General features: G+C 50.4%; 1 protein-coding gene across 4 annotated transcripts in view; it reads right to left on the reverse strand.

Moving 5' to 3' along the window:
- Nucleotides 1-2500: 2500 nt before the first annotated feature.
- The window catches only part of LOC144169424 (uncharacterized), a 122936-nt gene continuing 99592 nt past the window's right edge, over nt 2501-25844 (reverse strand). For 3 of the 4 annotated variants that reach the window (XM_077698559.1, XM_077698560.1, XM_077698557.1), the window contains exons 2-5: nt 11494-13067; nt 10791-11021; nt 7262-7415; nt 2501-5562 (exon numbers count right to left, since the gene is read on the reverse strand). In XM_077698559.1, the coding sequence (XP_077554685.1) occupies nt 5365-5562; nt 7262-7415; nt 10791-11021; nt 11494-13043 (2133 nt within the window). In that variant the 5' untranslated portion in view covers nt 13044-13067 and the 3' untranslated portion in view covers nt 2501-5364. The remainder of the gene's footprint in view (nt 5563-7261; nt 7416-10790; nt 11022-11493; nt 13068-25844) is intronic. The other variant, XM_077698558.1, reaches the window with a different exon arrangement.

Below are 25844 nucleotides of genomic sequence, written 5' to 3' on the forward strand. Positions count from 1 at the left end.
CCAGGGAAAACGATACCAAGACGCGACGCACGCTTCGTCTTTCATACGGGCCCCTATCGTGTTTTCCTGACTAGATCATCCCGTGTGCAACAGACGGCAAAAAAATTCTACGAATGGCTTTAGCCGGAATAGAAGAAAAATAACAGCGAACAGGGGTGCAGGCAAAAGCAAGTATTCCCAACTAGCATTTTGGGGCACAGGGCGTTTGATATAAAAATCGTTCTTTTAAGAACATTTCTGCAATATAGCCGCAGGGCCGCGAGTGGACGGATTTGCCTGCGTGTGAGGGCACGAGAAGGCCCGTGATGGATCACAATCAGATAGTGAGGGAAATTCCCCAGTGTTTAATCGTCAATAAGTTCTATCAGTTTTAGGCTGATACCTAGCACTGATTTTAATGCACTGCGAAAGTTGACGCACAATTATAACCCCTCTTTTTTCAAAATTTTAAAGAGTCATTACCCGTGACGTCTTCCATCTCTTCATATATATAGTTAGTTGTGCTTTTGCTTTATTTCCCCGTAAATCCCATCAACAGTCTCAACACCATAGCAAGATATATAGGAGCACTGGCTTATACTGAGTATATACATTCCATTTAAATTGATTACAATCAGTATTTCTGCATTAATGTTGCAGCCCCTTCCTGCCATTGTTTGCGACCTCCATGTGAATTCGGAAGCCAGCTTTAAACGTTATCTGGTTGAAGTTCCGAGGACGCGTAAGCATCTCTTGACCATCGTTTAATCAGGCTCCGTAGCTCCATAGCTGAATTTGGTCGCAATAACGGTGTTTATCGTACGCCGTTGTCGCGTGTCCCTCCGTTGTCGGCTACTGATGCCCTTGACTTGCATAGCCGGTGTGTGGTAATTTGGTGGACAAGTGCAACAGTGGAGTGGCCATCTTCTGCTTCGGTAAGGAACCACCACTCGTTTTTCATCCGGCAAATTCAGTCTACTGGTTTGACTACACACCAGAGTTTACCTTTACAGTTATATTCTCAGCATTCTTCATCCCGTCAAACCTCGCGGTGAGGTTGGACAGTAACTTTTTAGCGCGTGCTCTACTACGCCATGTCTCTCAAGGACATCATCGTGTCGCAATGGCCTTGAGACGCCAAAGCGCAAGACTGGCGGTGGTGACGTCACCCCACGCGATGCGCTGCGGAGACGCGCCGAAGCTGTGCTCGCTCCGAGCCTCACCGCAGAGGTACCACGTGACTAGGCGAGGATTTACCGGCTGCTTCGCAGGCGCTTGGTCGCTCAGTCCCGCCATGAATGGCGTGCCGGCTAGGCGGCCTGTGCGTGCGCCTACAAGTGTTTAACCTCACTCCTTTTCCACTATTATTCAGCATACACAAAGAGCTCTCCAGCACTCGAAGACTGCTTGGTGGTGTGGGGACCGCTTAGGCGGCCCTCCGCATCAGCTGCCCTGCGCCCCGCTAGGGTGCTCTCCAACAACCCGCTCTTGGCCTGCCGCCCACAACCATCTCTTCGCTCCCCGGCCGTAAGGGCGTGGGCACCTCGTAGTTCGAGCGATGGCGCGATGTGCCACGGTTCCGTAGTGCGTGGTTAAATGCGCAGGCAGGCGCGGAGACTCTATGGTTTCGGACTCGGCAGATCTAGCTTCAGTGACGTAAGTAAAGAGTTCTTTGAAGCAACCGCCGTGTGCCTCACTTTTTGGAACGCCGCAGAGAGCAGGCCCACAATGGCCATTGACCGTTTGTGTTCTTGCTAGAGGCTCATGACTTCCAAGTACACACAGTGCTAGTTCCTGGTTGGCATGGTGCTCATCATGCGGCAACTAATGTATACAGCCAACACGCTATGGCGGTGGTACTACATTTATGATCTTGAATGCTCAGACAAAGCGCCTTGTTCCCAAGCGTGGTCGACGAACTCGAACATTTTGGCAAACCTTCATTTGGCTCCTGCCAGGAAAAAAATTAAAGCCATTCCACTAAATGTGAAAGCTCCCGGAAGTGCAGAACAGTGTTTCATCATAATGGGCTGTAGCGCCGTTATCCGCTCACTGCTACAACCCAATGCAATTCAAATTTCCCGCCTTCGCAGAGCTCGCGCGCCCCCTGCCTGAAACTGCGCCAGCGGGAATTCTGTTCTTTTTATGCTTGCTTTTCCTCCCGCACGTGCCGGCATTGCACCGCCACTTTTTTCGCTGACTATCGTAAAAACCAACCCAACGAGCTTTCTAACTAAATGAACGCGGGCGCTGCCGGTTAATTACGCGTATTTGGCCTCAAATAGGCCCAGTTTACTTTGCGCTGAACAACGGGAAGACGTATCACTAGCACCAGCGGTTCACAAGTTTCGAACACCTGTGGCTATATAAACCGCTTGGCTTTCGAAGCCTCTGGGTTACCCCGCAACGACGGAACGCCGTGCGGGTCTACTTGGGACCACCGAGCGAGCTACGACGACAAGGCGAGCCCCTAAAGTGCTCTGCACTTAATAACACCCAACAATTGCCACCACACACTCCCTAAGAAAACGAACAGCTTTATTATTGCCCGTAACAGCGCTTACAAATGGAACAAACGAACGTTGAACTTCTGTAAAAACAGTGGCAAAAATCAATTTCACCTCGCACTCCTGACGTAGGGGGGGAACACACCTGAAATCGGCGTGACCCAATTAAGCAGCTAGAATTTCGCGCATCGTAAATCGTGACAACAACAGAACACGGAACTTGTTAAAACTCTGGACCAAGCCTAGCCTGGCTACACGATAACATCGGACACACGACATCTGTGTGTCTGCTCCACCCTTTTCTTCGACTAGTGACTACGACAGAGGTTCATAGCGCCAGTAAGCGCCATACTCACTCGCCTAGCGAAGAGACACATGCAAGACCGCTTAAAAGCGTCTTGAATAGTTCGTTTTATCAAGTTTTTTTCTTCAGCTTGACTGGTTTGTACCGAAACCAACCTTTCACTCGAACCAGCTTAGCTAAACAAAGAGCAGAAAACACACAAAACAGAGCACATCAGTCATAACTTGTTGGCACATTTTGTTCTTCTTCCCTTACTGGTGCCAAAATACAGCAGCATGTTTCGGAAGATTTTGGACAGCCATTTGACGCACGTGGCGCTCTTGATTTTCCTGTAGTGGGCCGCCCAACGGCATGCCGTTACACAACCCCTCCATCCATATACGACATATATAAGTTAGCCGCCGCTATGTGCACTCATCCGATTACGCGCTCGTGAGTCAAGTGACTCGCCTCTAGGATATTCGGGGTGGGGTATTTGGGTTCCCAGTATCTGTAGCATAAATAATAAAATATAATATTCTTGGCTGTCTTTCCGACGGAACGGGCTTCCGGCGGCCCAGTCCTACGTGCACGCAGGCACACAAAGTGCCTAGTACGCACGAACACAGCGCCGCAGTACATTTGCGGTGAAATTGCGGTCCTGGCAGCTTCGCTTTCACATACAGTATATCGACTTAGGTACAGTATTCGCCAAAAGTTTATAGGCAATGTAAAAAGTTAAAGGACTACAAAAGATTCAACATAGAAACTTACCTATAAAGTGAGTGAAAATTTTATGACAAAATAAAGACGTCAAAGGCATTTTTCACATGTCCTGGAATAATTCGGTCAGACTTCAACGTAAAGTTCTTGCCTGGATTTCTGCGGGCTGGAAACTTTCAGTGTAAAGGTAAGAACAACTCAGGCACTGGGCAGTAATGCTTACATCATCAGCCGTCGATGGTTTATGAATTGACAGTCGCAAGTAAAAAGAAATCGACGCACTAGTCCGAGTAATGCAAACCGATACCGCCAGCGCTTACAGAAAGCATCCTCGAGCCGAGCTTGATACTGGTGCTTTTAGGCCTCTCGCGTTGATGCTGCTTCTAGTTTCATGATAACCTTGGCAAAGCAATCAGCACGCCCTGGCCTGAACGAAGATTATTACGTTAGGTGGCACTCACCACGAATGATGACGACAGATGAGTAAAAAAACTGCCTTTTTTAAGCATGATGTCGTGATCTGAGGTTTTTACGTGTAGCCAGCATTAAAAATTCGTGAATAGAAGAATAGTTTTTATGACAGTTTGCCGCTTCTCGCAAATTTCTTTTGTACAAAACGGCCTGAATTTACGGAAAAGGAAGTCAATAGCACTGAGCCCGCTTCCAAGAAACCATACTAACTTAGGGAGGCCTGCTTTTTTGCCCAAAAGTTTTATGAGAAGAACCACACAGCGATTTGTGCACACTTCAATGAGGGTAGAGTGTGAAATCGACTGGACTGCTTACATTCAAACAGCGATGAAACACCAACACACAAATAAGAACGTACAAAAAAAGTAGGCAAGAACAGATGCTTCCAGTTCGGCCCTCGAAAGCATGCTCTTGTGCTACAGGCAGTGCTGGGACAGAAACGGCGGCTGCTGTTGGCGTCTTTTCTCGTAGCAAACACGACGTCCTTCTACGCACGAGGGTGTTCGAGCTGGGACACTTGTCTGGGACACTCCACGTCAAGCTGCACACCATGAGCGAAGGTTTTTCGCGTATGAACCACCTTCCAATAAGGCACAAGCACATTAGTCAGCACAAAGACCGTTTACATACAGCTCTGTAGTTGTGCCAGTCCACTCCTAGTAGCATGATGACACATAGCTACGACCAGTACGTCTGGCCGCGTGGATTATTCACGATGCCACTGACCAACAATAGCTGTAGGCGTCGCCTTCAACCACCACACTTTTCTTCTTTCCCTCGCCTTCCCCCACTGCACATGATGTCATCTTCGTGGTCTTCTCCGATGGGTTCCAGCGAACTCTGCTGTGCAAGCCGCATACAGCCAGTCCACGGCAGTTAAGCGTCAGTCGCATAAGAAACAAACGTGTTTGTCTTTTTGATAACGCGCACTTTTTCTGTTGACCTTAGACACGAATTCGATTCGATTTGTTTCTTTGCTTCAGTACAAAGTGCTTTGTAGTACACACCCAACAAATTAAAAGTTTTCTGTACAAGGTATTTAAGAAATAAACTTTTCTATGACTTATATTCCCCCTCCTTACCCGTGAAAATAAGTATTATGTAGGGGACAACACACCCGTAAACCTTTTTTCTTTCCTTTTGTAAATAGTCTATCTTTCTCTCTGTGTCCTGTCTCTCTCATGTGGATATCTAAATCGCATGCTTTATAATAGGGATATTGGCCCACTCAGTCCCCTCCCCCATCTTCCCCGCAAACAAATCTGTGCCTGTTACTTTCACACGAAACACGAAGTCTGTTACTGTGTCGCACACGAGGTTATGCGTGCGCGATCTGGAGGGCGGGATGTCGGCACACTGGCTGGGTCTGGAGTCGTGGGGAGGCGCAAGGAGTCAGTGTTTTCAGAACTTCCTGCGCAGGTAGGCCAGTCCGAGGGAGACGGAGATGCCGACGAAGAGTATGATGGTGAGGGCGATGACGCCCATGCAGAGCGCCCTCTTGCGGCGCGAGCGAAGGTTCTTCTCTCGCATGTAGCGCTGCCATTCCTCCCAGCCGTACGGAGGCCCCTGCTGCTGCTTCTCCAAGAGGCCGTTCTCCGCCTGCGAAAGAGAAGGATTAGGGACAAAGACATTCAAGTTTGACCTTTCAATTCAAAACGACACACTCCAAGCCATCCCAGACTCACTACCCCGCTATCCCTTGCCTTTTGGTACAAACATGAGACAACACTCCCGGACGGCCCGGTACCCGTTGCGAATTCTGCGCCACATGATGCATGCACCGTACCATCGTTAAGTTGAGCCCTTCCTAAACAAAAACAGTCGTTAAAAACTCATACTAACTGCCTACCACACGGATAGCTCGCGGGAACTTTTATTGCAAGCCAGCGGGAGGTTAAATCATCAGATATTGTCGTTCGTGCCAGTTAATTCGCCGACACTATACAGGAATGACGTGAGGTTTTCTTCAGAGCGCTGACTACGGTGTCTCGTAGCCGCATGTGGATGTCGACGAGACAAAACAAATTTAAGGTAACTTCGCACAGCAGTATATCTACGAGACTACAGGACAACTTAGCAACAGGTGACAACGCCTGTAGCGGGGCTTTGTAGTCAGCGACTGAAAGGAACGAGCTCGCGACCAGTCAACAGACGAATTCCACCTGCTCTTGCCTAACGAGTAAGAGAAGGCCTAACAAGGTCTAGCCTAACGAGCCTAACGAGTAAGCAAGGGGTATAGGAAAAAACGAGCAGGTTTTACTATGGGTTAGAGAATAGACATTATGTTTAGGCTTTGTCCTTTGTTGGCTATCCACCATGATGTGATTTCAGGATGCACGAGGTTGTCCCGAGGCACAAGCATTGGACGCGTTTAACGTCCCATTGCGAGCATAAAACTTTTTTATTGTGCTCATTTGTCGGAGTGCAAGATATATTTGGCCTGATTTCACTGCCTCGCTGACAAGACGCTGTTCGACAACCGCAGGCCGGACACGTCAACAATTGGCTAATCCCCATGACGTGGTGACGCCCTCTGTGATCATTCCAGAGCAGAAAAAAAAAGAAGTGAAAAAGTGGAGCGCGCACTTTTCACAGTTTTTATGTAGAGCAGAAAACGTAACAACGAGGAAGAAAAGATGTCTATCTGGCCCGAAACATTCTAGGTGGCATACCCACACCCCCCAGTATGCTCCCGGACAGAACCACGGACCCCAAGCATCAGCTATAATTAGAACAAACATTCAACCTCTTAAAATTACACGAGTGGTTATTGTTTTCCCAAGTGCCGGAGAAGCTGAGGCAGGGACGCGTAACAGACAAAACAGAGCTTGTATTAACTATATGCTCAATTGCAGCACTTTACGAATCGAAGATACCTTAGTTAGTACGTAAAATATATTTCTTTCAAGGGTGCGCATGTACGGCGGACGGCTGGAAAATAAAACAGCGGGAGTGGGACACACTAAAAAGGTGGGAGGAGGGGGGGGGGGGGGGGGAGGTGTGTAAACTTTCACGTTATAATGGAAACAAGGGACCTGAGGACTAGTCATTCAGGTAACATAGTTCCTACAGGTGGCCCCCAGCAAAGGAAGAGGAGAGAAAGCGCCACTGCGCACTTTTTGAGCCTGTTTTTTTTTTTGCCATTTATTATTGTGGCCTTTTGTTAGCACGCGATTTCAAAGACAAAATGTACATCTAACATCTTTTGAACAGACTGCCGGCGTCAGAAGTACCCCGATATAAAAATCTATGCGCTTGCTTCGGCAACAGGTGTGTGCAAACGTTCGTTTCAACGTACGTCACCGACCAGGATGTGGCCATTTCCTTGCGTTTCCTTGAGGGTAACCTCGCCGAAGCTTCCCTGGTCGGACTTGGCGGACTCGTGGTTGCACTCGCCGGATGCGTGACCAGACGCAGCCTCAGCGTCCTCCTCGTCTTCCTTCAGATCCGTCCTGCGCAACATGAATATCGTGCGTCACGAAGACCGTTAGCAGAAGTACTGCTAGCGCAGCAATTGTCCTCTTTCTTACAAAAAGCAAACAAACACTGAGCTGCTTCTGTTGAATAAATAACAGCTGGCGTGGTGTGGCTTCCAGCACAACAAAATTTCAAGGCAGCCGCACACAGTGGGAACTCGAAGTCGAATTCATGTCGTGTCTTGAGCATACGAATTGGAACTCGAGAATGCGAAACAAAGCGGTCGAGGCAACCTTGTCGGACGCCCGCGCCGATTCCCGGCTTGCAATCCGCCTCTTTCACAACCCCACTGCGCATGCGCAATCCCCTAGCGGCCAAGTCCCTAAGCAGTCCAGTAGGGGCAGCAGACGACATTCCCCACAGCTCCCGCACAAGCGGGAAGGGGTCGTGGTTGTATTTACATCGTTTGATTTTTTGTGTGTGCTCGTTGTGCGCGGAACAATGCCCACAACTTGTGCTACGTTCCACTGTAACTCGGAGTGCCGAAAAGGGAACGGTGTCGGCTTCTATCGCTTCCCGTCGGCCGCACGCGATCGGCTACGGCGGCTTGCGTCGCTCGCGTCGGCTCGGCATCCTGGCGGATATTTGATCGCTGCTATCTGTGCAACTGCGAATGACAATCCGCAACACAACTTTTCACTACACTATCATCCCCTTTCTCGCATGTGTATTTAAGTTATAACTGCCGTTTGAGTGATCGGTGACCGAAACATCTGCGTAGCCTGTTTCGATGCTTCCGCGCAGGTATCGCCATCTCTCGGCCGCTCGGCACACCGCGCGCCGCGGCGACCGGTCAGCGTATAGGCTTGCATCGCGGCAGATATATCTGATCGCCGCTTTTAAAATAAGCCCTGACAACAATCCCTAGCACAATTTTTCACCATACTAACACCTACTTTCTCGCATGTAGAACTTTTTAGCGATCAGATTGATTCAGAAGAGCAGCGACAAGCGCGGTTGCTACCGTTGCTACCGTGGTCTGCGCCGGTTCGAGTCGCTGAGTGTGCCGAGCTGGCAGGCGCGGCCGGCGTGTGCGCGGACTGTTTCCGAAGGCAGAAAACGCTTCACGATTGCTTGCTTTATCCATTTCTTGCGAACAAACGCGCAGAATCTACAAATTCAGCTCAGCGATCATCGTAGTTGACCATGGAGCAATAAGAGCGAGTCGCGCTCACCCGCCCTGTATGCTCAACCGTCTGGTGCTGCTCACAAGATGCCATCGCTCCCACCACACACGTCCTTTGTACTCGCTACCCATTGGCGCAGGCACTAGGCGAGGTCATCGAGCTCACCCTGACACACGTTTTCGTGGGCCTTGTAACACCGGTTGGGAAGGCACGGCGATGGACGTTCCACAAGTTCTAGACGGACCAATTCGGTTGGTGAGGTCGCGGTCGGGTTCGATCCAGGGCCTAGGTGACCCAGGTTAATGTGCGCGCATTGCGTATGCACATGCACCTGCTAGCACCTGTATACGAGCCTATACGCGTGTACGTGTGAGTGGCGGCGAGATGTGACAAGCGTAAACGGCACTCGGGGCTTGTAAAATGAGTTCTTGTAGCGCAAATATTTTTCAGCCCCCATTACAGCACGCAGTTGGACTGTTTATGCTTCGGTGCCTCCAACATTATATCTGTAAAGCTTTTTTACGCGACAATTGCTATGTCAAGGGCCAAACGTCGTGCAAACGCTTCACCTGCCATTAAAGGGGTACTGACACAAAATTTTGAAGGCGAGATAACTTCGGAGATAGATTGGTGTGAACACACATACATCATCTGCAAAATATAAGCGGCGAATACAGCCTAGAACATATTTGATTGGTTGATTGTAGGGTTTAACGCGCCGACGCAACGCAAGCGATGAGGCACGCCGTTGTGGAGGGCTCCGGATTAATTTTGACCACCTGGGGATCTTTAACGTGCGCCGAAATCTCGTACACACGAGAGTTGTTGCTTTTCGCCTCCATCAGAAACGCGGCGCCTATAGAATATATTTAAAATCAATCTTACAAAATGCGAAACGCAACCGAGCAGCCAGCAGATGACCTCGCGCAATCGACATCCCATGGATATTTTGGTAAATAAACAACATCCAAACACGTCACGAGTTTGTGTTTGCCGCTTCCTTACTGCTGGCGTTTTTCGTCGACTCGCCGCTCCAATCGGAGGGCGGAGCTTCTGCTCTCGAGAACGAACGACCCGATCGTTGGCGACGGAGGCGCCGTGATTTTTTCGGCTCATCGGGCAGCTGGCCGCGCCCAAAGTTCTACAGCGATTCCAGGCACTCAATTTTAATTACTATTTATTTACATTGGACGCAAAAACGTGCCTTAGACACGAAAAGCCCACTGAGCGAGCCGCACGGTCGCTGTGCAGGTGGCGGCCACGGCCGCGAAGTAGCACAGGCCGGCGCAAGTAGCTCGAGTGATAGCTTGTTACCGCTGCACGAAACTGGGCCCAAGTCCCAACCATGGCAGCTTATATGAGAAAGGAGTTAATGATGCGATGGCGGATTGCAGTAGACATTGTCATCTGCACCACTTACGAGAGCGGCAATCGAATATCCGCCGCAGTGCTAAGCCGAACAGATCTGTAGGGGGACCTGTAGGCAGACCGGCCGGCTGCTCCCAGCGCGCGTCTTGCCACCCACTGCGTCGCGCGTCGTTCTCTAGCCGCGGCAGCATTTGCACTCGCAGCGCCTGCGGCACGTCCACGGTCGATTTATAATTAAGCGGCTCACGAGATCAGTACGTGGGGGCATTCGCAGAAACTGCCGGCGACGCGGCTTCGACAGTGCTACGGCAGCTACACAAAATCCATCGTTCACACAAAATCCATCGTTTCGCGGCACCCGCTTAAACCGGAACTGCGACTGGCCGCATTGAAAATGCCTCTAATTAAACAACCGTCGCACGCATGAAGCAAATGAGGTTTCTACAGGTGATAAGTAGGTCACTAGCTACTTATCGCAAAAAAAATAAGATGCAAAATTTTTGTGTCAGTGCCCCTTTAAAGCACGCCACTCAGATTTCGACCGGCTATCCGGCCGCTTAGTCGGCTAAAATGCCACTTCCGTTTCTTGGCTGTTAGCGTGCTAGGTCGGCAGATGCAGCGTCGTCCGCTATGGAGCTTCCTTAAACGCGCATAATGGATCAACTTATGTCAAAGAGCTACTTATCATGTCCCAGTTGCTTTGGAGGTACCGATGCATGTTCAAAATAAATTTAATCGAGGTGAAATTCTGCTGCAGTTGTCCTTGCAAGTTTTAACGCTCGCACACATTCAAGGCGCTCGTAACATTTGCATGCATATACGCCGGAAGGTGTGGCGTGAAGATGTCGAGCGTACTTCTGCGGGTCCTTGGACCTGTGGGCAAACTTGACCTTCCTCCTGGACGAGAACATGGGGTGCATCCTCCGGCAAGAGCATATCGGATGACCGGTGACTCCAGCCACGGCGGCCGCCTCGCTCCCATTCCACGAGTACCGGCTCCGGGGCACGTCACCCCAGCGGCAGCACTCGGGCATTGGCGCCCTGATGCAGTTGCACCCTTCCCAGCCGGGGGGCCCTCCGGGATACCTGCTCGGAAGTGATTCGAATATAAATTATCAGACACAATTTATCATCGCCATCATCATCAACAACTTTCTCAACAAGGGCGCTAGGGTTTCGAGGATGCGTAATACATTTCCTGGCACACGTGGAGGTATTATATCTATGGGATTCTGTGCCAAATCGTTATGGCACCCGGGGCCCATCCTCCACAGCACGGTGCCGATGCTTCAAAGCCTTCCCGGATGACCAAATACCATTGTGGGCATGGCGTAGAGCTGCGTAAACCTGTGACACAAATATAGCAAAAGCTGAATGTGCCAAGGCGCTAAATGCTATTAACAACTAATTTCGCAGTGAGAAGAAAAAAGCATTCAAACTAGCGTACAGGTCCTGGCGCCTTATTAGCCATAAACCATAGTTCCTGTGAATTGGGATTTCTGTCCTTTGCATGCAACAGACGAATTAAAGAAAGCGGGCTATGGATCAGCTGACCAACCTGTAGACGGCATTGTGGAAATCCTCGCACGGGTAGTCCCTGCAGCTCTCCATGCAACTGATGGAGGACCGCTTGTGATGGCAGTGGCCGGCGCAGCTGTCGCTCAGCCAAGGGTGGTCGAAGGCCAGGTCCGACAGCGAGCCGGAGCTTGCCACGACGCCAGACTCTGCGGCAGCCATGCTTCGGCGCTTGTGCTTGTGGCCACCCTTCTCGTGGGAGGACTTCTTGGCTGCCTTCCTGCAGTGGCTGCAGGTGTTGCTAGACTTGTAGGCCGACTTTTGTCGCTTCCTGGTGCTGTCCCGCGACGAGTCCTTCTTGATCCTGCGCTGGCGCTTTCCGCGACTAGCCTCGGTGCTGCTCTGGTCTGAGGTGTCTGACTTGGTCGAAACTTTGCGCCGGCCGGTATCCGAGTAGACCTGGTCTCCTCGGGTGATGCCGCTGTCCTCCGACGTTGAAGGACCGGATGACTTGGCATCCTTGCCGTCCTCTTTTTTGCTGTTGGATGAGTCCGTCATTGAGTCCGAGTGAGCATCCTCGATTTTAGGCATGCTGACGGTCTCCGAGCTTTCGTCCTTGGGCGCTGATCTCGACGCTTCCGAAGAGCCTGCCTCTGACGGTGCTTCCGGTGACTTGGCCGCCACGGCTTGTAGGCTGCCGTCGACGACGGACGCGGTCTCTTCAGTCAAAGCTTGCGGCGAAGGCGCCTCAGGCGGTGCAGGACTGTCCGGTTTCTCGCTGCTTGTCGTTGCAAACTGCTCCGGAGGCGGTACGTTCACAGGCAGCGGCGACTCCGAGGATGTTGACTCAGTCTGCACTCTCTTGGGGGCCGGCAAAAGCGTGTGCTGCGGAGACGACGACGTCGACTCGTTCCTGAGGAGTTCAATCGTCTTCCGGATGCCCGGTTCTGGGACCCTCTTGCCGAGCCTTTCGGCGATAACTTTCTCGACGAGGTTGAGCTTCTCCTTGGTTATCACTGATGCCCTGCCCGAGCTCCGCAGGCGGTTCAACACTCTGTCCTCCGGCTTGTTGTCGTGCCACTCGCGAAGCTCCACCAGGGGCCTCGGTGACGAGGACCTGTCGGTCTCCAGCGAATCTTTAGGAAAGTCACTTTCGTTAAGCTCCACCTCGCTGGATTTCGGCTCCGTGTCAGCTGTTACTGTGATCCCCGCGTTTTCGGCTGCAGGCTCTGAAGAGGAGGTCGCGATGTCCTTCGATGTTGTCGCTGACTCGTCGCTAGCGGTTGCTGCCCCAGAGGCGCCTCTCAGTAGATCGGGTGGATCAGGAGGTTCCTTGGACGTCGAGGGAACTTCCTTATCTCCGTCCTGCGAGCTGTGAACGTCGGCAGTTGTCTCGGACGGCTTCTTGATGGTGCTGCTAGGCGACCCCTCGGTGCTGGAGTCGACAAAAACTGGATTTACCCGGGACACGAGGAACTCTTCGTTCGGTCGAGTCTTGGCGAGGTCCGTGCAGAGCAGCGGGTCCTCGCTGGTCACCCTCGTCGGTGCCTTGTGGTACGACTCTTGCCAGTGGTTCAGCAGCAGTTTCAGCATGGCTTTGTCCAGGAACACCACAGTCTGTTCGAAGAAACCAAGAAGAAAAAAAACAGAAATTGAGAACATTTTCTTTCACTTTCGCCCTTGTCTACTCACATGAATTTAATGAAACTATTTGTGTGCGGAGGCTTTTTCTCGGGAAAAGAGAATGAAGTGCCCCTGTGAGGGCTCAAAGGTACGAAAATCTTATACGCACGTTCCAAAGGTAGAGAGAATAAATAAACAGTTGAGGGAACTGCACCAGTTCGACGTCCTTGTAAACAAGGACTATACATAATTCTCTTCTGTAACGACACTTAACCGTAGCTCTTCCGTCTTCCCGTTCGAAACGCTAGGTGGGACATAAATGGAAGGTAAAGCACACAATATTTCTCGTTTATAGGAAGCTCGGGAACAACCGTTGTGGTAATGGGCATAGAGAACTACAATTACTTCACAACATTGGTAGTGTGGTGTCAACACCGATAAAAGATGGAGGCAACAAACAAAAACTTCTCCGTGTCGATGTTTCAGCGCACGTTAAAGATCCCCAGGTGGCCAAAATTAACCCGGAGCTGGCCACTATAGCGCGACTCATAATGTAGGTGTAGCATCGGCGCGTGAAGCCCCTCCGGTGTTCGCCGCAGAAGTCCCAGCTACTGGTACTGCCCCCGCCGGGGCGCTGGAGGAAGCGGGCCGCCGAGGAGGCGGAACGCAACATCGTAGTTCGAGCCGGGGACGGGACACCCGTCCCGCACGTCCAGGGTCTGCGGATCCTGGGGATGTATGTGGACGCCCACCGCACCAACGGCACGGCTGCCCGACACATAACGACGAAGATGGGGATTGCGACGCGCCTGATAAAGCGCGTGGCGTCCCGTTCGAGGGGAATGCGAGAGGCGAGCCTCATACGTATGCTGCAGGCCTTCGTGGTCAGTCACGCAGCATACGCGGGAGCGTTCCACCGCTGGACGGAAGCGGAGCGGCAGCGGATCGACGCGGCCATCCGCAAGGCGTACTCGGGAGCCCTGGGCCTGCTGAACGGGACCAGTACGTCGGCCTTGCTGTCTCTGGGGGTGCACAACACACTCTCGGAGATCAGCGAGGCCCAGAGAACAGCCCAACTGGCGCGCCTGGGCCGCTCCGCGGTCGGGCGCCGCATCCTGGACCGAGTGGGCATGGGCGCCCCAGAAGCGCCGGACCCCGAGTCAACGCCGCTGCGGGACGAGACGACCAGACGCCTGATGGTGTATCCGCTACCCAAGAACGTGGACCCCACCAACAACGCGGAGAGGCGAGCGGCACGGGCAAAGGCGCTGCTACGCAAGTATCGCGACGAGGACGGGGCGGTGTACGTGGACGCCGCCAGGAGCAGGAGCCGTCCGAACACCTTCGCGGCGGTGGCGGTGACCGCCGCCACGGGGGAGCTGAAGACCGCGTGCAGCGTGTGCGTCCGGGGAGCGAGCCAGGCGGAGGAGGTGGCAATCGCCCTGGCCCTGAGCGCCCCGGGTGTACACACGATCCTGAGCGACAGCAAGACTGCAATCCGCAACTTCGCCAGAGGAGCGGTGTGCGAGGCTGCAGCGAGGATCCTGAGAGAGGACCGGGGGACGACGCCGGTCACGCTCAAGTGGTTCCCGGCCCACGCGGGCCGAGACCTGACACCAGACGCACCGAACCGCAACGAGGAGGCGGACGCCGCGGCCCGTGGTCTCGCCACGTGCCGGGACGCGGCGGCCCTCGCTTCCGAAGAGGCGGCGACAGTAACGGCAGAAGAGGATCCCCTGACGGACTACGGCGGAATCCTCAAGTGGCACCGCGAACAGCGACGCGGCTTCCCGCCCCCACACCGGGACTTAACCAGGTGGGAGGCGGTGAGGCTGCGCCAACTACAAACAGAGACGGTGTTGACCCCGGCGCTCGCGCGCCACGTGTGCCCGGAACTCTTCGAGAGTGAGGTGTGCAGCATGTGTGCGCGGGCGACGGCTACCTTGGCCCACATCATGTGGGGCTGTGACAGTGTTGAGGACGGTGCGTACCCGCCGCGTGTGAGACAGTGTGTGGGCTCTGCGGAGCCGAAGGACCAGAGATGGGCCGTCCAGCAGCTCGAGGCAGCTCTGGCCCTGCAGAGGCGAAAGGGAACCCCTAGAGGGAGCCCGAGTAGTCCGAGCGGGGCCGGGGCACGGTAGCCTCGGGATCTAGGCCCGACACACGCCTATAGGACTGTAGACGTAGTGTAAGACGGGGGAGCACCGCGCCCTGCGTGGCCGGATTTGCTCCCTCCCATGCCGGACGCTTTGAATAAAGTCTTTTCTCTCTCTCTCTCTCTAATTAACACCGATAGAATTACAGAGAAAAGAACTTCCATTTTTGAGTAGCAAAATAGAAATTTTCAAAGAAAGCATTTCGAGAGCTGGCTTCTTTTAAACCTAGTAAGTTGCATTATGTTCAGGCATGCAGCACTAAAATTAGGGTGCACTGTTTATATAGAAGTCTATAGTGCACCAACACGAGTATTTCTTGAACCAAAGTCACGTGGCCACAGTACGCAGCTGGAGGCACCGCTCGACTAGAACTACTTTTTCGGTTGCACCGCGTTTTGCGAAGCAAAAACTGGAACATTCCTGAGAAATATGCAGACACGAAAAAAAAAGGAACACGAAAAAATTTGTACGAAATGAATAGTAAGAGCCGTGCCCTCCTTAAACCATGGTGAAAAAATGTGAAAAAAAAAATGGAAGGTCAAACTCTCGCACGCTCGGGTACCTGCGACACTACCTAAAACTTGCATCTCCTGAAATTAAAAAACTAGTTTACCCAACCATCGTACGACCGAAAATGGAATACGCCTCACCCGCCGCGGTGGCTCAGTGGCTAAGGCGTTGCGCTGCTGAGAAAGAAATCGCGGGTTCGATTCCCGGCCGCGGCGGCCGCTTTTCTGATGGAGGCGAAAAGCAAAAACGCCCGTGTGTACGAGATTTCGGCGCACGTTAACGATCCCCAGGTGGTCAAAATTAATCCGGAGCCCTCCACTACGGCGCGCCTCATCGCCTGCGTTGCGTCGGCGCGTTAAACACTACAATCAATCAATGGAATACGCCTCAGCCATCTGACATCCATCACAAACATATCTAACCCTTCAGGTTGAAGCCATTCGGAACCGCGCCGCACGTCTTATCACCTCGCAGTATTCTAACCACATCAGTGTCACCGCGCTCAAGCTATCCCTCTCCCTCCCGACTCTTCATTCACGCCGCGTCATCGCCTGCCTATGCCTCATCCACAAATTCTTTCACTGGCCACAATCTAGGCACGCTTTACTGAGGCCAGCTTACAGAATTTCATCGCGTTTAAATCACAGTCGTACGATAGCCCCCTTTATCGGCAGTACATCAGTGTTTAGTTCATCATTTTTTCCTAACGCTGTAACACTATGAAACGCATTGTCCGACGAAATCGCCACGTGTACTAAAATAAACGTTCTAGAGATAAACTAGAAAAAAATTCTCACTCAAGATTAACATTCAAGTTCTACTGCTGCAACAGAAATTTTGTGCAAGATGTATTGTTCAACTTGTTCAGTGTGTGCGGCTTAGACTTATTGTTAACTCTGTGAAATAATGTAACTCTTATTTTGCGATGTTCCTACCTTAGTCAATGTCTCGAACTCTTGTGCTTTAGTGCTTTTGTGTTTTGTGTTTTGTGTTTTTTGTGTTTTCACAATATCTAGGTTCATTTGCATTTCTGCAAACTATGTTCCATGACCCCCCCCTTATGTAATGCCTTCGGGCATTTAAGGGTATAAGAAATGAAATGAAATGAAATGAAATGAAAAATGCCAATGACAATGAAAGAACACAACTGCCGTAAGAAATATCCCTGTATTCTTTTTTTCCCAACTTGGCACACTTTTCTTCCTTCTCAGGAGCAAATAGAAGTATCCAGATATACAAAAGACTGTCTCTATACTTAGTGGCAGTGCGTCAGAGATGCAATGCTTTGCATGTAAGAAGGGCCGAATGACGAATAAACTTTATTCGTTGTTGTTGCAGCTGCTGCTACTGTTGTTGTTGTTGTTGTTTTGCTAAAACGCCAAGCGACTAACACTCTGCCATACTGGATTCGAGCTGCAGCGTACAAGATGCGTGTCACGACCACCACCTCCACCGCAACGTATACAGCGATCGCCCGTCGCGTCACTTCCGCGTGGCGTACATGAGCCTTCCACTTCCCCTTGGCGGAAGAGCGAAGGAGGAGAGCAGAGCTGAAAAGATTCCACCGAGCCTTCAAAGGGCAAGAAAAAAAAAAAAAAACCCGTGAGGTGATCTAGTTTGTTAAAAAGCAAATAGGTCACACGCACATGTTTTCTCGCAAACAAAAATAAATGGGTAATATGGAGAACATAACGAACTAGAATTGAGGTCTGTCTATTCAGTAGACAGATCTATTTCACACGAGCAGCTCAGTGACAAGCCCGTGTAACTCGTGTTCCTCGTCCCTTTGTCGTTCAACGCCGCACACAGCGGCGCTTAGGTATTTATCCGCACCCATTTTGTCTCTGTTTGTTCGGCGTTCAGATAGTGTCGTTGAGCACGCATCGGCATAATCCTCCCACAACTTCCTTATGGTCAGCCGGGGATTATGAAGGCGGAAGCTGTTAGCGGAGCCGTGATGGTGACGAAAGGAGGTGACGGAAATCGTGCTGAGGCCGAATCACGGAGAAGCACGTCAAGCGCTTTGACGCCTATACCGAGGAGCAGCATATCCACGTTGCGACGTAAGCTGTGAAACGAGGCATCCCGAAATGTAAGCATAAATGACTGGTGTGTGTTGAGAGAACCACAACAAGGGCTTAAAAAATATAGCCTAGTCTTGCTTTCAATAACCGTTGTTTCCGTTTTCGCGAAATTTTTCTGTGTATACTCCAAAGATGCGTGAAAATGTTCTACAAAAGAAACAAAAAGCTGGCGCGGCAGGTTAGAGACGACTCTGTTTGCCGCAGAAATGAGTAGAAAAACATCTAGTGCTTGCATTCACTTTACACCACTCGACGTTATCGTGAAACGCCACCAAAGCCGGCAGCGCCTGCTGGAAGATTCTGTTTATTCCATGAAGCGTCTGTTTATACGCCTTGGTATCTTTGATTTTAACGTATCTTAATTGACAGTGCAATTGCACCCGGCACAGTGTGGAATGGGGTTATGGTGTAATAGCAGCAGTCGCTCCGGCAAATTGTTTCAAGCTGAGGAGTTCACCCACATTGCAGGTGAAGATGCGAGTCGAGCAGTTGGTGCCACAAGCCCTGTCAAGTGCCCCGAGGTTCCCGGATGAGGCGCTCAATCCTTTATGGTTCAGGGAACAAAGGCGAACCGAACACCGTAGCATTTGCCGCCCGTTAACCTGTCGCTCTCAACAGGCAACGTCGTCATCACTGCATACCCGTGCAAAAGATTCTCCCAGAGGCTGTAGCCTCAAAAGCTGCACTTTCCGACGGCAATGGTGCCGACGATGCCGTGCTTCGCCTTCCGATGCCAAAGGTGCATTGACCCCGTCCAAAAAAAAAAAAATGATGCCGTCATAGATTATCGCATCCAGCTTCGTATGCGCCTAGAGGGTAAATACGGGCCTTCCTTCCTCGAAGACGTCGTCCCGGTTCCCACTGCTTTTTGTTTTTTTTTTAGTTTCGCGCCTTTTTTTTTTTTTTTTCAGAAGAAAAGCGCACCTTCGAATCATTCTGAGAATGTCAATGAAACCGGGACGGTTCGCGTGCCTACCCCGCTGCTCTGTGGACCAATATTTGCTCACTGAGCCAAAGAACAAATTCAGCCTTTTCGAAGATCCTGTTAGAATGCGCTGTCGCGACTACAATGCCGATCATTTTGTGATTATCGGTAGGTCCCTCCCCATTTCCCCATTTTACTCCCCTGCAGCAGTCATAGTAACGAGATATGAAAGAACGTGAGGAGGCAAGTATTCTCGTCGCTAGTCTAAAAAGGATCCCGCAGTGCTTATACAGGCCAGTTAACACAGTAGCACCAGTAAATGCTCAAGCAAGAAAACACTCAGCAAGTTTTTGTTGATAAATGCGATGATTCCGTAATCTGTTTGACTCCAACATTTATATACTGTATAGCAGCGCAAGATGTATGTATGTATGTATGTATGTATGTATGTATGTATGTATGTATGTATGTATACGGACGCGTGTGCGCGCTCCAGAAAATTCTCAGAAAGTGATGCAGAAAAATCATGAACGACTCTTCTTCATCGAACAGGCCAATAAATTTTCATTTAACGTTCTCGATTGTTCTATGTGGTCATCAGAATCAATTAAAGCTTCGTAAAGCTAAGCCTGATTGATGAAAAGAACAAGGACCTCGGCGCTTCCAAGGGCAGCAGCCATTTGACATTGCTAGAAGTGGGTCAGGGCTCGGGAATGATATACGAAAACGCTGTTTGCTGAGGTTTAACAGCCTACAGCGCAAGTTTACTTTGCAATTTCGAACAGCGCTTCTCTGTGCTCTTATATACATTGGAATGAATGTGACGGACGTGCATAAACCACTCCTTGCGCAATGCGCATGCACGCGCTAAGCCGTTGAAGTAGCGTGATGCTGTGGCCATTTGGTAAAAAAGTTATGCTGTCCGAAAGATTTGATTGATTGTGGGGTTTGCCGCGCCGACGCAACGCAGGCGATGAGGCGCGCCGTAGTGGAGGGCTCCGGATTAATTTTGACCACCTGGGGATCTTCATCGTGCGCCGAAATCTCGTACACACGGGCGTTTTTGCTTTTCGCCTCCAACAGAAAAGCGGCCGCCGCGGCCGGGAATCGAACCCGCGACCTCGTGCTCAGCAGCGCAACGCCTTAGCCACTGAGCCACCGCGGCGGGTTGCTGTCCGAAAGAAAGCGACCACTTCCAAGAACAGCGAGACTACCCCACTCATGGTCTCATTAGTGCAGTCTATGTTTATTTGAACAGACTGTGCCATAAGAGCTAGGGAAGTACTCGTCCGTATCCGTCCGTATCCGTCCGTAACCCCGTTTTTCATATTCAACCCTTAGTGATGCAGCTCTACCTCCGCAAAACAAACTGCACAAGGACGAGACGGCGCAGAAAAGACAAGACAAGACACCGTGTTCATTTTGCTTTTTTTTTTCTTCTCGCGTTCTGTCCTTTGCACAGTTTGCTGCAACAATCGAAGTTAGTGCCTCACCCTGCCGAGCTGCTAATCATATTTACTCAGCCACCACGCACCTTTATTGGGAATTATCCCCAGTTTTCTCGCATTGATACGTTTCGGTGATGACCATGTCATTGTTGTCTTGCTTCTCATATTCAGAGCATTGTCACGCGGTTGAGGGACTAGCGGCATTAGCAGCTACAATTTATTTATAAAGTAACGAAAAATTCCTGAATTGTATCGATAGTTACTAAAACAATTTTCCTGCTCGGCGTTGCCGAGTCTACTTTCAAGGAATAGGATATTGACATGTGACTTTTGCATATGACATATGTCCATTTGCGCACGGTCTGAACTGGGCGCCCGCAAATCGACGACAATTACGCCGGTTTTATGCCAATGGCCCACGATCAATCACGCAAGATGACACGTGAGAGATGTGCTCCGATCGCCAGGAGGTGGGAATGTGGAGTATCGCTAGTTCACAAAAGGAAACTATAGACCGCTATTCATCGTTATACGATGGAAAGCCTAGCGCCAAATTGTCGGTAACGTACATTTTGCTAAAGTTGAATTGAACCCATATAATTGCGGTCTCTCTCTCTCTCTCTCTCTCTCTCTCTCTCTCTCTCTCTCTCTCTCTCTCTCTCTCTCTCTCTCTCTCTCTCTCTCTCTCTCTCTCTCTCTCTCTCTCTCTCTCTCTCTCTCTCTCTCTCTCTCTCTCTCTCTCTCTCTCTCTCTCTCTCTCTCTCTCTCTCTCTCTCTCTCTCTCTCTCTCTCTCTCTCTCAACCCTCATCTAATATTTTTTGCCCTTCCGGTGCTTGCCGTTGTTGCGGCTGCTGGTCACGCAATTGGTCCTCGTAAAACTTCATTTCCGGTCCGTGACAAGGACAGAATCAGGTTTAGAATGTGCACGATAGCGGTCCGGAAGAAGAGAGACAGGAAATCGCTGCTCCGGAGACTTCGGGATCGAGGAAGCAAGACCGTCAGGACGCGCGCAAGGTTCCGCTTACTCCTGCTTGAGGAAGTCCGAATGGTCAACAAAAGGAAGATGGAGGCCAACAAATTTGCTCGCCTATTCGAAGCCTTTATTTATACCCTCTTTTACCCGGGCAAGCTTGTTGGCGTCGTTTTTGAGAACCCGCAAAGACGCGACGTCGACAACAAATTTGCTCGCCTATTCGCACCATATGTCACTAAGCCAGGAAAGCTTGTCGGCGTCGTTTTTGAGAATTCAAATTCTGACCTTGTCGACCATTTTCTTGCGCGTATACGCGGCGTCAACAACAGCGCCTACAAAAGAAGACGGTCCATCCGAACACAAGCGCCCGAAAAGCGATTCACGCAAGACGGCGTTTTTCAAGGCGCATATTATCATCTAGTCAGGAACTTTAGCAAACCTGGAGGAATATCCTTTCAAATGGCCGCCTACTCTGGAATGGCGCCGCGATAGCCGGTGATATTTCAGCAATGAAAATTTAACGATGTAGTGAAGCGGTTGGCGCAGGAAAGTAGTCGTAGCCCCAGTTTCGATACCCCGAACTACATACAATCCCGGTTTGTGACCAGAAATATTACGAATGTAAACTCTTATTAAGCCTAGAACGCCGCAAATGCATTAAGAAGCAGTTTGAAAACGATATTTTGTTTTGCAATGCGTGCTGACATGTACGTGCTCCGATATGACCATGATGCTCGGGATGCTACGGGGGAAATGATCTGAAGCACGGAGAACTAAGACAACATGCACTTCACATACTTGGGGTAATGTTCGGAGGGTTCTGTTCTGAATTTGTTTTTTTGGATCTCAAGGGCATGACAAATAAACAAGATTAACAATTGTTTCCTGGAATAGCCTGAAGCGGGTCATTACTGGAGCTCCTCTTATTCAGAATAAATAAATAAATAAATAAATAAATAAATAAATAAATACCCAATCTATTTTATTCGATAGGCCCTCGCTCACTGTGTGTCCCTTCAGCTGATGAGTAGGGTGCCCAGATGTTAGGGTATATGTACCAGGATACAGTGCTAAATTCCTCTCAAAAAAGACAGGCAGACAACCAAGACAGGATGGCCAGAATATTATTCAAGGCAGTACGGTGGGCGTGATACAGCCACTTCAAATCAGGGAGCCGCTATGTTTCTGTAGTTTCTGGAGGCGTGTCGCAAGACTCGCAACAGCCAGTCACAATTTGGAGTGAATGAGTTGTGCAGGGCTGTGTCCCAAATAGAAGGCAATCCTAGGTAGAAGGGGCAAGAAGGCAGAGGAGTCTCTAGTGCGATGCGGAAGAAGAAGAGTCAAGTGTACGTCTGTATGTTCGTGCGCGAAGAATGAGTTTTTGCTCATGGTAGGTAAGGTTTGGGGAGGAATTAGATTGCGATGGTTTCTGAGGAGATCAGCTGGCCAGGAGAGAAGGATACACCCAAAATAGTAGGGCGCGTTTACGTGGCAAATCGCCCCTGCGGGAAATGTGGTAGAGTGTCCAGTTGGCGTGCATTTCTTGGAGGACTTCGCTGGGCGTAAATGCGAACGTTAGGCCTTCCCATCATTTGGTTTCAGACTTGTGGCCGGTCTTGCTCGCCGAATCCGCTCACCGATAGGAGGCGTTTGTTTATATTCAGTAAGCACGGAACAGTTCAAGCTTTTCCGGCTCCAGGATCAGGTCGGCAATCAGGAAGCAGCTCGTTCAACTCAGCTCTGGGAATACCGATCGCGCTGCGTGAGTTTCGTATAAGCTCGCATTTTAAAAGAGCGCCATTGCGAGGAGCGCGCGAACGGCCAAAAGGGAACGTAAAAGGGGGACCCCTGAAGAAATTTAATGATGTCCTATCACTCGCTGCAACAGGAAACGATGTCCGTTGCATATGTTTATTTTGTAGACCTCGAGATTCAAACGTCAGGGAACACCGCGCGACGGTTCTGGCTTATAATTAGGGTTCCGCATTTCGTGCGGTTATTTTTTCTCGACTTCTGGAGAAAGGCGGGGGGGGGGGGGGGGGGTAATCGGTGCCTATTTTTCCTCCTTGGAATCAGCTTTTCTTTTTGCTGCCTACGTTCAGTGCCTGAAAGAAATCAGCGCTATTTCGAGGCTTGCGCTTTAGTACGACTGCACGTCTATAGTGCTATAAGCTACACTTGTTGCAGAGAATATAGCATAGGGTGCGCACCTTTTAGAGCCCATAAGGGACTACCAAGTTAAAAAATATCTTCCCTTAATTCTTTCAGGAGCAGGACAGTGTTGCTTGAAATAAATGAAAAAGAAAATCGACATGCTCACTGTGAGCGCATTGACTGCCATCCGGCCTCCGCACTCGTGAAAGAAAGCGAGGAAGAGCGACCCGCACTGGTGGACGCCACCACATCCATCGCCACGTGCTCTCTCCCTGCGTCTGAGCCTAAGGTGAATCATGACGTCATCCTATTATGACGGCAACATCGCAGCGCCATTCAGCGGACTCCGCGACGGATGGAAACTTCCCGCTCCTCCACGGACTGGCATCCCGGACTTGCCGTGAGATGTGACGTTTTGTTGTATTACAGCATATAACTTTCCCTGTTAGCGTTGTAGCCTTTGAATTTGAAGAAAACGATTAGAAAATTTTTTTCCCACAACCTTTTTGTCAGGGTTTAAATCCTGAAAGATGTTGCGTGCAGCTTGGCCTTGTTAGGAGTGTAGAGATGCATTGCACTGCTGCTCGTCCCCGGAGTGATCTGCAATGGAGAGTGTGCTGCAGGGAGTGCCGGAAGGCGAGTCGACAGTCCAACGGGAGAGGTAGTCGGCGCCTTCATGCAAACGACCAGGCTTGCACACAACGAAATTTAGGGGCAGGCGGCGTTCCCAGCGATCAAACCGCCCCGTAGCGACATAACCACTATGCAAAACTAATCACTGGAGAAGCGCTCGGTGATTAGATGCACTACATGAAATGGATTCACGAGGTCACTCGTGGCGCGCACTGCACCGCGCATCGTAAACGTTTGAGTCCGCTCGTCTACGGCGCGTTATACATAAAGCAGCTGAACAGGGGGACAATAGGCCGACTATAAAGCACCTAACGGGGGTTTGTGAAACATCGATCGATATCTTGATATAATTACTGATTTTAGTTTGGCAGCAAATTATCATTAGCCACTTATTGGCTGTATCGTTACCATGCTAGCATAATCCCCAAAATGTTCCCATACCATATGTTAGCGAGATTCGCGGGTTGCTACGAAGCCGTTTATTGGTGTGTTGGTTAACACCTAGAGAGCATGCATTCCTCAAAATGAACCTTTTAAATTAGCGCCGGTGGTTTAAGAAACAATTCAACTGTATACAGTTGATTTATGGAGCATCCTAAAAATAGTTGACACCTCGAGGACGTAGTGCGGCAAATTGCAGAAGCGCTGTCGTAAGTCGTATCGTTTGTCGTGGCGCACTCAATACAGAGGCCCGTTCGCTTTACGTATTACAGCATATATTACGGCGCTCTGGATTCTCCACCTGAACCCCTGTCATGGACGGGCTCGCTGGTTAAAATTGTATTCGGAGTGCTTTAGTACTGCCTCTACCACCGTACAGCTATACGCTTACACAGCGCACCTGGTAATGGCGCATTAAGCAAGATCGAGTTGACCAACCCCTCCCATCACGCACCGCGGCAGCGTATGGTTCCACATAATGTTCAGAAAAGGGGAAACCAGCGAGCAGAACGCAGGACAAGAGGAGGAGGCACACACCCAACACCAGCGGTGTTGTGTGTGTGCCTCTACCTCTTCACACACCAAACACCAGCGGTGTTGTGTGTGTGCCTCCACCTCTTGTCCTGCGTTCTGCTCGCTGGTTTCCCCTTTTCTGAACATTATGAACCAACTAGCCCAGCAATGCACTCTCTAGGTTCCACATAACCACTCCCAGAGATTTGTAATGGAACATGGGTTTCAGTCGGCCACGCAAGTACTTGTGGCGGTGTCAGAGAAGAACGCACTGCAGAAAAGCGAACTTTACTGCAGGAAAGCCAACTTTACACAATGAGTGTCCACAAAGGGCACATCAATCACGCACCACATAAACAATGGGTATGCCGTTACGTGCATAACGAGATCCATTGTGTTAGAAGAATGTAGTTTAGCGTCATACGGTTTAGCTATAATGATGATGATGAAAGCCTTCTACGATTGGCGCCAAGATGGCACGTTAATCACACCACGCGATTAGCCAATGGGAAGCCCAAATCAACCACAACGCTAAGCTAACCGAATAAGCAAATTCAGGTGACCCAATCACAAACTGATAGGCAATCATAAACATTCGGTTAGCTCAGCGTATCGCAGATTCGAACTTTGGCTAATTGGATCGCGCAATTTGCATTTTTATCGGAGAAAGCTTCGCGTTTCAACCATGTTTCTTCTAAAAGGGGCGTTAGATTTTTTTTTTTTACGGTGCAGCTGTCAGCGGTGCTGTTAGTGGAGTTAGTGATCGGCTGTATAGTTCATGACGCAGAGTTTCCAGAGCTACGTCGCTCGTAATAGAGCCCGCAATCATGGACGAAATAAGGATCTGTCTGCGATCGTACAAAACCCAACGTCCTGCGCGCATGGCATATTATTGGCATAATTGCCGCGAAGTCTTCTTCTCCACAATGTCGT

The sequence above is a fragment of the Haemaphysalis longicornis genome, unplaced genomic scaffold (assembly GCF_048455015.1).
Source record: "Haemaphysalis longicornis isolate Haplotype H1 unplaced genomic scaffold, Haemaphysalis longicornis Haplotype H1 scaffold_2, whole genome shotgun sequence".
Classification (NCBI taxonomy): domain Eukaryota; kingdom Metazoa; phylum Arthropoda; class Arachnida; order Ixodida; family Ixodidae; genus Haemaphysalis; species Haemaphysalis longicornis.